The 12,163-nt window shown below is 39.6% G+C and overlaps 1 protein-coding gene across 5 annotated transcripts in view; it reads right to left on the bottom strand.

Annotated features, from left to right (window-relative positions):
- Window positions 1-12,163, bottom strand: part of maco1b (macoilin 1b) — a 91,100-nt gene that overhangs the window by 41,163 nt on the left and 37,774 nt on the right. For 3 of the 5 annotated variants that reach the window (XM_048557847.1, XM_048557846.1, XM_048557848.1), the window contains 2 exons: window positions 11,958-12,099; window positions 1,567-1,693 (listed from right to left, as the gene is read on the bottom strand). In XM_048557847.1, coding sequence (XP_048413804.1) covers window positions 1,567-1,693; window positions 11,958-12,099 — 269 coding nt within the window. Of the gene's footprint in view, window positions 1-1,566; window positions 1,694-11,957; window positions 12,100-12,163 lie in introns of those variants that run through there. The other 2 variants (XM_059654294.1, XM_059654295.1) reach the window with 2 other exon arrangements.

Genomic DNA, 12,163 nt, shown 5'->3' with positions numbered 1-12,163 from the left:
CTTAAACTAACTTCTTCACACAAAGACCAACACACCACACCTAATTGCTTGTGTACCTGGATGTTAACTTGCTGTGATTTGTGCTTGGCAGGCCTGATAACACTTCAAATACCAACATTTCCTTGTCCTTGCCATTTCAAACAAAACAAATATGCTATTCCATTTTACCAACCAAAATAAATCATTAATCTTTCTAAATAATTCTGCAACCTTTTTGTACGCTTGTTTAATCTAATTTCATAATCTACTTAATGCAAATCTCCCTTCATATCCACATAGTTTGGACTTTCCAGATTTAAGAACCTAGTTTCAATCTTGACTAAATCACTTTCAAATCATACAATCACTCTTCACCACAGACTCCTTCACTACAGGCTACAATAAATTATTGTACAGGATACAATAATCAATTATTGTTGTCATCACACAAAACTGGATCAGAAATAAGCTATGCCTTTGTTGGCTCCTTGACGTACTGATCCTAAAACCAAAGTAGAATATGTTACAATTTAGTAAAGGGCAGGTCTTGGAAAAAGTTCTCCTTTCAGTCAAGGCCTATTACTTTTACCCCTGTTTTGCCTGAAACTCTACAGTATACCACAGTCAAGGTGGCAGTAGGGTAAGTCGCTCCATTTGGAGCTCCACTCTGCTCGCCAGTTCTCTCTCCTTATTCGTCCTTCCTTTTTTGCCTCCCTTCTCTCTCCTTAGGTAGGCTGTTAAAAGGGATAAGCGAAGTCATACAATTACTACAGATGGAGTTAGGAAGGAGCTGGGTCGTGACCAGGAACCACACAGCGAGAGCTGAATGCACGAGTTGTGTTCTGCAAAGACAGCAGATTGAGAATGGGCCAGTGAGACAGCCTACAGCGGGACTCTGGTGAAGGTGTGGCAAGGTCTGGAAAGCCCGGAATGGGACTGCTGCAGTCCAAAAGGGAAGTTGGACTCTTATTTATTCTTTCTTAACTTATTCTAAGTTAATGTGAATGGCACCATGTACATATGGTGAAAGGTACACATTTTTCACTTCTTTTTTTACACTGACTACACATGATAATAAATGATTCAATTCAATAATATTGATTTGTATTCAACATGTGGGCTTTAAGTGCATCTTAAAAATGGTGAAATAAGCATTATGCTGTTTATTCAGGACTACAAATGCAATATTTTCAAACAATTAAGATTAGTAACATTATGAATATGCTATCACTTAAACCATAAGACAAAGTGGAATTTATACAGTACAATACAACTGACAGATTATGCATTTGTAAATTTTCAATTACAATGAACCTGACTGCTGCAAGTTAATTACTGAGATATTGACAATAGTGTACACTTTTCCAGGTAAGAATTTGTCTTTCTTCTCTCCCATGAAGTTGCAGCAACATGGCATGGATCCCAAGTTGTGGCAGTGAGGCCAAATTAGAATCTGATTTTCAAAATGGTCACCAAATGATGATTAAAATCATGCTCTTACTTGTAAGGTTCACAATTCTAAATGTTGCTTTTTTCCTACAAAAGCCAATTTTAATTGGGGAGGGGGAGAAAAAAACTTGAACATACCTGTGTGCCAGACGTACTGAACCCATACATATGTACTGGCAGCAAAGAAAAGCCACTGCACTGGTATGAAGAGTAGGCATATTATGTCTGATGTGAACGCTACACAAACAAAAAATACTGAAAAAGCCTGCAAGAAAAACAGAGCAAAGGAATGCATTACAAGCTCAATCTTTACAGTCTTTCAAACTAATACAGTTGAGCTCCCCGAAGATCAATTCTAATTTCCTAGAGAAAACACTATAGCTAAGCAGTAAAACAACAAATGCTGGAGATCACTGTGGGTCAGACAGCATCCATGGAGTGAGAGCGCGCGAGAGAGATCAAGCTAATGGTTCAAGTCTAGACATCCCTTCATCATGAATAGTCATCTGGACACGAAACGTTAGCTTGCTCGCTCTCTCTCTCTCTCTCTCTCTCTCTCCGTGGATGGTGTCTGACCTGTTGCGACCTTCAGCATTTGTTGTTTTCAGTAATTTTCTCCTAAACATAATTAAGCATGGTTTCATATTGAAAGGGGGTCATTATGGAGGTAGGTGGTTAAAATCCCCACAAAATAAAGTGCTGTGGGTTCGAAGAGGGCAATGTTCATTGCCCTCCCATTTCTCGATTTGGCTACAATCTAAACTGCTTTAGCATTTCAAAAACAGATTCTCTGTGGAATATGGCAAAACATTTCAAGAAATCTAATATACATTGTGATCATGTGCCAAGAGATCCTTTGTAGAAAACTCAGGTGGACAAATTGCTGCTTTCAGTTAGATAACCTGGCAACTTTTAAAAAAACAAAATTGCATTTCTTGATGGGAACTGTTAAGAGAAAATAGCTGCACTAATGATTGCAGTAAGAAGAGCACAGTCTGACTTTAAAAAAAGTAACAACTATCTAATAATCTGTACACCCTTGTCAAACAATAAAATGTGTCAGACTTAATAAATTCTATACCAAACTCAGGTACTGACATCCAAAGTAAACATAAAATTGATAGGTTAGTAGAACAAAGTAAAAAGTACCTTAGCATCAGAAAACAAATTTTCCAATGAACATTATGACTAGGGCTTGATTTACTATTAGTTTTCTTCATGTACACTCACCTCTAGCTGTAACAAAGGAAGCATGTGGGTTAACACTTAAAAGCCACTGTCTGCCTCACACTAAAATCTCATTTAGGAACAACCTAGTTATGAAATATGATACTGTAGGAACAGGGACACCAACACATTCTTCATGCAATTAGGAAAACTGTATCACTTCAGCAGCTCAGTGTAATTTATTACACTTATTTAGCTAACTATTAAAAGTCTTTCCACTTAAGTTTCTCTAGATTTTCCCTGAAACGTTACATCAAACCAAGACATTTGTAGAATGTCATTAATTGAATTGCGATAAACAAGCAAACAGTTTTCAAAAATTACATTTTCACTCCATTTTTAAACAAACCTTGATCACCACAGAAACCATTAGAATAATGCATTTTCATCAACAGTAGCAATGAGCACTATTTCAGGATCAAAAATGCTTTCCAAACTGAATGAAGCTTATATCCCTTTTTACAGGAATATTTGCTGGGAGGGTAGCAATACTCCTTTCACTTCAAGTGAATAAGTAAAATCAATCCAAATGCCAACTAAAAATTGGGTTAGTCCAATTGATGTCATTTACCCCATCGCTGCTTGCGTTCTAGATCCACATGCATAATTTAAGTTAGAGACTCAAAGTTCATGGAAAAAAAATTGAGAAAGCCACACAGTCTTGAGATCAAGGATTTTCCAAAATTTGAGATAGCCACGAAGTGAAAATTTACAACTTTGAAGTGAAATTAAAAGGTTTCAGCATCTAGCCAAGGAATTTTTTTTTCATCAAATCAAGGACTGTGCAAAATGTATACAAACAAGTTGTCTTCCCGCTCATACAGCTTTTTATCATTTATAGAGAATGACTTGGATGTGAATATATGAAATATGGTTAGTAAGTTTGCAGACGAACACCAAAAGTGGTGTACTGGACAGGTTGTCTTAGAGTACAATGGGACCTTGATCAGATGGCCCAATGATTAGCAAAACAGAACTGAAGTTAGATATACATGAGATGTTGCTTTGGAAAGGCAAACCAGGGGAAGACTTATACACACTTAATGGTAGGGTCTTGGAAAGTGTTGCTCAACAAGGGGGCCAAGGGGTGCAGATGCACAGCTCCTTGAAAGTTGCAGCATTTGGCACGCTTGCCTTCATTGGTTAGCACAGTGAGCACAGGAGTTGGGCAGTTTGTGTACAGCCACATTGTTCCAAATTTGGCTACAGCACTGGTGTTCAATTCTGGTCTTCCTGATTTAAAGGACGATTTGTGCAAGTTGAAGGGGTTTAGAAAAGATGTCAGGATATTGCCAGGATTGGAGGGTTTGAGCTATAGGGAGAGGCTGATTAGGCTGAGACTTCTCTCTCTGGAGCAAAGGGTGAGGGATTACCTTCGAGAGGTTCATAAAATCATGAGGGGCATGGATAGGGTGAATAGGTAAGCCCCACCCCCAGCTCCGCCCCCACCAGAGTAGGGGGGCATCTAAAACTAGAGGGCAGAGGTTTGAACCAAGAGGGGAAAGATTTGAAACAAACCAGAGGTGCAACATTTTCAGAGGGTGCTGTATGGAATAAGCTGCCACAGGAAATGGTGGAGGCAGGTATGGGGACATGAACAGGCTGAGATTAGAAGGATATGGGCCAAATGCTGGCAAATAGGACTGGATCAGTTTAGGATATCGGGTTGGCATGGATAAGTTGGACCAGAGGCTCTGTTCTTGTGCTGTAAAATTATGACTCTCGTCCAAGTCTTGACGAAATCTTAGCAGCCTCTCTGCAGTTCTGTGCCTGGAATCACTCCAGTAGAGCTAACTTTGGAGAAGAGATCCCCAGCACAGCTGACAGCCACCTCCACATTCCTCAGGTGGTCAGTCCGAAAAAGCTGAGAGCTGTCGTAGGCCCGACTCCACAATTTTAACAAGTGTTTGGAAAAGAAAATTCTAATTCATTGATGTCATGCGTTACTATTGCAATTAGCAAGCAACTGCAGAATACATATGCAACCTAAAGAAGGTTTTATTATGTAATTAGTACAATGGACACCAATTACACAGCACGAAGTTATATACAGATTTAATACAGATAAAAGGTAAACTTGCCATATACCCAGATGGCCACAGGGCCACTCTCTTAACAGAGCGAGAGCGCGTATGACTGGGGGTAATTTCCGTCACCACACCTCAGGCAAGGATATGGCTTAAGAGAGAGAAGTTTCACGGTAACCTCAGCAGAGACTGAACTCTCACTACTGCTGTCATTCTGCATCGCAAACTAGTTGTCTGGTCAACTAAACTAACTGATCTAATTATCAATAATGCAGCGAGGAATCATAATTCCCAAATCTGACACCAGAAAAGGACCGAAATGTAAGCAATTCTATACATACATCAGAACGTTTGCAGCATCACCCACCAGCTGTTTGATATTGAATCCCTGTACCATCCAGCTATTGTCTGGAATATTCTTAATTTCCATAATTTTTCCATATACAACTCAACTTTAGGGTAAAAATGTGTTTGAGAAGTTAAGGAGAACATTACACATGGCAACAAATCTCAACATGCAATTTTTGCAGCCTGTAAGTGAAGCTCATAGTTAATCCAAATACAACGGCCTGCATTCCCTATCTGCCCCAGCAAAGGTCTAGACGCTTTTATCAGGCCATACAGGAATTCACAGCTTCTTGGTCTGTTCCTTTGCAATTGCAGAAGGATGAAACTTTTAAAAGGGAGCAGCAAGATACAAAAAGAAAACTGCTGCGTGCAACACTGCATCCATTTCCATTGTTTTTCAAATCAGCTGAATAGCTGCTTTTCTAAGAGGAGCCACTAGCGATGCCAATGCTCGAAGTCAATTGATTTGTAGAATCATAGAAATGCTACAGAACGGAAAGTGGCCATTTGACTCAGTCTGCACCAACTATCCAAAGAGCACCCATCCAGATCCAAAGCCCCACCCCATCCCATAACCCTCATTTTTCATGGCTAATTCACTTGGTCTGCACATCCAGAACACTATGGGCAATTTAGCATGGCCAATCCACCTAACCTGCACATCTTTGGACTGTGGGAAGAAACCAGAACACCCAGTGGAAACTCATGCAGACACAAGGAGAACATGCAAACTCCACAGAGTCAGAGAGGCTGGAACGGAGCCAAGGTGCCTGCTTCCTTCAGACAGTGGAGCTGCCACTGAACAATGATGTCACCCACCCTCCACCCCATGGTATGAAAAGGTTGTCAGCTTCACTGGCTGGGCTACCATTTCATGCCCATTCTCAGTTGCCCTTGAGATAGCAGTGGTCAACTGTCTTCTTGACTTTTTCTAGTTTCGCATTTGATGTAGATACCACAATGCTTTTAGGGAGGGAGCTCCAGGTATTTTGACCCAACTATATACTTTGAATTCAGGATGGTAAGAGGCTTGGAGGGGAATTTACAGGTATTCACTTGATTTTGCTCTTGTCCTTCTAGATGGTTGTAGTCGTTGAGTTTGGAAGGTGCTGTTCGAGGACCCTTGGTGAATTTCTGTGGTGCATCTTGCAGGTGTACACTGCTGCCACTGTACTGTGGCAGAGAGAATGACTGGTTGCAGATGTAGTGTCGATTAAGTATGCTGATTTGTCCTGGTTGGTTTCAAATTTCTTAAGTGTTGTTGGAGCTGCACTCATCCATTAAGTGGGGCATATTCCATCCCACTCCTAACATGCACCCACCTTGTAGATGGTGGACAGAATTTGGAGAGCCAGGAGGCAATTTATTCTCTGTTGATTCTAGCCTTTGACCTGCTCTTGGAGCCAGAGTATTTGCAGGGATAGACCAGTTCTGTTTTGGATTTAATGGTAACGCTCAGGATGCTGATAGTTGGGGTCTCAATGAGGTAATGCCATGGAATGTCAAGATATTATGGTATATTCTCTATAGTCTGATTGTCACTGCCTAGCACATGTGTCATGGATGTTATTTGTCATTTATCAATGCTTGGGCACACATTCTTGAGGTCTTGCTGCACCCTGCACACGCTTTATAATTCTAAACTGTGACTGCCGCTTCTGTTTAAAACGCGCCACGCAGACTATTTCAAAGTCTGTGCAGGAATAACCAAAACCAAGGCAAAAACTAATGACAGCTGGATTGGAGTAACTTGCCTAGAGAAGCAGCAAGTTCTGGTGCACACAGTCTTTTGCAGGGTCTGGGCCCATAACCTTCACAAAATTCAGTTCCTTTAGCTCTTTCTAGCTATCATGTGGAATGAGTAGAATTGGCTGCAGACTGCCATCTGTGATGCTGGGACCATCAGGAGGCAGCTCAGATGGTTCTTCACCACCCCTACCCCACTTACTAACAGCACACTATTCACAGTCCAATTTTTGGATAAAATAATACCAAGAGCAGAGATGTAAATCTTAAGATCTCTAATATATCACGGTTAAGATATCATTTTAAGCTTTAGGAGGTCGATTTTATTTCGAGCTATTATAGGCCAATTGTTTAAAAAAGTTCAAGGTATAGATTTTGTTAGCAAGGGTACATTTTGCACCATTTCTGCTAACATGATGGCAGTAGCAAGTTGTCTTATTCAACAGCTTTATGTTCTGTCTTGATGCGGTTACTATGGAGATGTTTGGATGGGGAAATTTAGCATTTTATCCTAATTACAAAGAAGGGGCACCAATAATTTCCAGTCAGAAGTAGATGAGGTCACAACTGGGTAACATACCACAGTAGCGTATTTCGGTGAATTGTTCAAGGGTATCATCAAGACAGCACATAGAATTAGGCCATGGTCAACATGCCAAGAGACTTTTGTAACGTTGTCCTAGGGCTGAACTGACTAGCTTTCAAAAATTATAATGAGCTTCCTACCAAGTATAACACCAGGCAATAAAAATATTCTCTCAATTTGGATTGATAACGGTTTTGCTAGTGTTCCTGGTTGCTTTAATCAACTGATTGTCGCCTTTATGCCAAAGACGTGGACTCTCAGCTTTGCAGATTTCATGAATAGATCATCCATATTCTTAATGGGAGTGAATGAGGGGAGAGCCTTATGGCAAGCAGGTAGGCACTTACTGGAATTGGTTCTTGTTCTCTAAAGAAAACAGCTAGCAGTTTGGTGACACACTAGAAGCTCTTGGCCACTTAATCTTAAATTTTAACAGAGTAACTTTATCACCAATTTGTACATTAAAACAGACAAAAAGCAACACAAGTAGGGAAACAAAATAATTAAGGACAGCAGTTCAGGTGATGTGTCAAGATTGCAGCATGCAAGAGCTGTGTGATTAGGACAAACACATCTACACTAAATGCTTGAGATTCAAGCAACCTTGGTTCAGAGTTTGAGTTGCAGGCTGAACTACAGACAGTGCACCACATTAGGGATGCGAAAGGTACGTGGGCGCAGTTACACCACTTAGGACAGGATCTTCTGATCTGTTCAGTGAATCAGGGACAGGACAGTATGGTCATGTAGGGAACGGGGCCCTGAGGGCAAGGCTATAGGAGTGGCAGGTTCTGCAACTGTTCAATAAGTTTGTCTCGGCCTGTTTGAGTAAGATTAGGGCCGTAGGGTGGATGTGCAAATTCACCATGACATGTGGCACAAGAAACCATTTCAAGTAGGAGGAATAAAAAAGAAATAGCTGCAGTTGGTGAGTGAGATTGTACAGAAAACGGTATCACAGAGTCACAGTTGTGTTGATCACGTGTTGCCACAATTCAGGTCATCAGCTTATGGCTGGAAAGGAGCTCAGAGTGGGGGGCGGGGGACTACATGGGTATATGTAGGTACCAACAACAGATGAAACTAGGAAACAAGTTTTGTACTGAAAGCAATGAGGCACAAGACACTAAATTGAACAGCAGAATCTCAAAAATTATAATCTCTGGATTATTACCCAAGTGCAAATTTGGCATAGGGCTTTTAGAATTAAAGAGGTGAGTATCTGACTCAAAGATTGGTGTGGGAGAAATGGTTTCCAGTTCATGGGTCATTTGCAGCAATACTGGCTAAAGCCAGGGGATCTTTAAAGAAAGCCAATTTTTCTAAACAATGCTGACTGGCTTCTTTCAATAGATGTAACTTGAACAAAGATGCTAATTAAAAATGTTAAGTGGGCTAAACATGGTGTACATATTTGAAAACATTTTCTTTCAAATAATGCTAACATCATCTGTAATCTGTTAGGATATAATAAATGTCAAATTATCTTTACAGAGTGGCTAAACTAAGCATTGCCATTCAACTCACACATAGAAGTAAATCAAGGTTGCATGAAGTACAGATGTGTGATTCTGGCAGAAATAAAACAGAGGGCAGGTTCGCAGATTTACTGATTCTTTCATTCTCTTTGCTAATGATTAAAGGGCAGGAATAAACCGCCCAGACAAAATGGGTCCCTATTTATGAGTGCAAACCATTTTCTACACGGTTAGGTAACTTGCCACTTTTGTACCTTCACTGAAGCAGCTTTGGTAGCAGGACTGGCAGTTCTGGTACTCTGGTCTTAAGAAGAGGCAGTTATAATCTATGATCTTTGCAGTGGCCAGTCCATTCAACTGTTTCCCAAGTCAAGAGAGTAATATTCTTGGATACCAACGGCTGTAATTGTGGGACTACAAATTGCAGGTATATAATTTTGCTGTTCATCGCTCTCAGCACTTAATAGACTGCACAAACATCCCACTTAAACGTGCTATACTAAACTACAGAATTGAGGGTACATTGTAAATGTGAAATTTGCTTTCACGATGACTGTGTAGTGGTCACTCCCACAATATTATGACAGGTTGACAACTATTAAAGACTTGTGGAAGTTCTTTAACTGAGCACACGCCAACTTTAACAGCTATTTTCCTCAGGACAAAAACAGCTTGACCAAATTCTTCCAAGGCATTGCTTCCCAGGGCTCCATCTAAATGGCGACCTACATGGTGGAACCTCAATTCCCAAGTTGTTTTGGGGAGATGCTAGTCTAGTGCATACTAATTAGTAGGTTTCTTCCATGTTTGATCCATAGACTTAAGAAATGAAGAGATATAATCCTATTTGGTTTAGCACCGAGTTACCAAATAAATCCCTACAAAAAAATTAAGAACAAAATTACAGCACCTGCAGATAAAGGCACATTAATCAACATGTTTCAACTGATAGCAGTCTGCCAATGGGTCTGTAGGCTATGCTTAAAATTTCAAACATAGCACTCAAGCCACCAGTTTTTGAATTGTCTTAGGTATTGCTCTTCATTTATGTGGCATCATGACATCCTTTCTTCTTACGTGCAGTGGCTCTAATGGAACATTAAAATGTCAAAGGAAAGCAGAGTTAAGTCTGTATCACAGCTGCTAAAAACAAATCACCAAGAATATTCATATTAGCACTTTATGAGGCTCTCTTACTGCAGACTGGCTGCGTAACAGCAACATTTCAAAAGCAACTCCTTATGTGGTATACTCTGATTTGATGAGGAAAGATGCAAGTGGAAATTTATTAATACCACAAAAGAAAGTATTGGCACACCAATACCCAGGATTTTCCATTAGAAGATCAAATTCCAATTTGGACATCACTAACATTTTGTTTCACTTCTAAACTGCAGATTATTCTAAACATTTAGTCTTTATTCCAATACTTTAAAAAAGTTTAGGTCCATTGGTGTTCCTTTGAAGTTTTCTTTCATAGCGCAGAGCCATATTCAAAAGTTTAACCTAATTTTCTTAAGCTACAGATGTCAACAGATGTTAGTGTTTGGTTTTAGAATTCAAACACCAAAGCAGATTTACACTCAGAATAACTGTCCAAACCGCCAGATAAAGTGATTTATTAGTTTATTTTGAGAAAAGAAACATTAGCAAAGATAGAACAATTTTAGGAAGGCAATTGCCAAAAATTATAACGCTCAAACTCAGGTTGAAAAGAACACCAGAGAAGGATAAAGTCAAGACCGATAAGGAGTCAGAGGTTATAACTGTGGAACAGCTGAAAAGAAGGACGAACCCAAGAAACATTTCTAAATTATGTGACATATAAAAAGGGTAAGTATTGAAACAAAGTTTCAAAATTAATTAGTGCACACAAGACAGCATTCATCAACAAAAGAATGTTCTCAAAACAGCTATAAAGGGATACAGGGAGAGACAGATTTAAAATTCTAGTTGACAATAAGTACATTTTGTGATTCGAGATGATTTATTTCAGTAAATATTTCTGCACCATAGAAAATCTTCAGCTCACAACAGCTCTTAAGACATCATTAATGTAAAGTGTCACTAATGAACACAGTCTCCTTTGGTAGATACATACTTCTGTTACTTTAGATGTGACTACAGTTCAATATTTTCATATTTAGATTTCAAAGATTTCTGGGAAATAAAACATCTTCAAAAATAATTTCAGGAAAACTTGCTCAATTTAACAAAAATGTATTTCCATTTAAAATCACAGAATGGTACCGTATAGGAGGAACTCATGGTGAAATGCACCAATACTAGCTCTTTAACAGGCATGCAAGTTTACTCTTCACTTTCTCCATAGCCAGGACATTCCTTTTCAATTCCCTTTTATATCCATTACCAAACCTTCTTCAAACATTCTATTAGACAGTGCAATCCAGATATCATCCTTTTTTTCCATGACTTCTATTATCCCCCCCTCCCGCCACCAATCTAGTCATCAGGTTACTGAACATGGGTCCAGACCTGAATAGTCAACTTCCCTGCTCCTCTGATGCTGCCTGGCCTGCTGTGTTCAACCAGCTCTACACCTTGTTAACTCAGACTCCAGCATCGGCAGTTCCTACCAACTCTCATCAGTTTACTGACCTATCTGCCACTGGAAATAGTTTATCCTTATTTAGTCTATCAAAATACTTCAATATTTTGAACACTTCTATCAAATGTACAGCCTTCAATGCTTTACAAGGTACCTCAGTTCCTCTAACTTCACAAAACTGGTAACAGTGATAAATCTCCTTTACAGCCTCCTTAAGTCCTCCAATCCTTCCAAAAGTCTACTTCTAAAATTGGCCATAAGACTTCAGCCAGGGCTCAAGCGCAGTTTCATAAAGGTCCAGAATACAAGAAAAAGCTACTCTGTCTGTAGACATGAAAGCAAGGATCCCATAGGTTCCTGCAGTCTGCTCCAATTTCTTGATATATCAAAGACCTTCCTGCAAACCCTTCAAGGCGAATAATTAGGGGCTCTGATCACAGTTTCTAAGTCAAGCTCCATTCTTAAAATATTATAATAGTGCTGTGCATTAAATGACATGACAACAGAGAACTGGTATATTTTAGTAACAAAGTCTTTATCCAACTTACCAGACCCTGGTATCTGAAGGAATCATAAACACTTCTGATGAACAGCCAGAAAGGCCAAAGATATTCAAAGCGGAATTCAAGGACAAAATCTGCCAGCAATACCAGTGCCCACACAACAAGGAATTTAAGGTACAAGAAAGTGCTGCAATTGAAAAGAAAAGTTACTTCAGACAATGAATTATATTTTTCAATGAATTGATTTTGTC

This window comes from Stegostoma tigrinum, chromosome 24, assembly GCF_030684315.1.
Source record: "Stegostoma tigrinum isolate sSteTig4 chromosome 24, sSteTig4.hap1, whole genome shotgun sequence".
Lineage (NCBI taxonomy): Eukaryota > Metazoa > Chordata > Chondrichthyes > Orectolobiformes > Stegostomatidae > Stegostoma > Stegostoma tigrinum.
The sequence above is the reverse complement of the archived record's forward strand: the minus strand, read 5'-3'. Positions and strand labels throughout refer to the sequence as shown.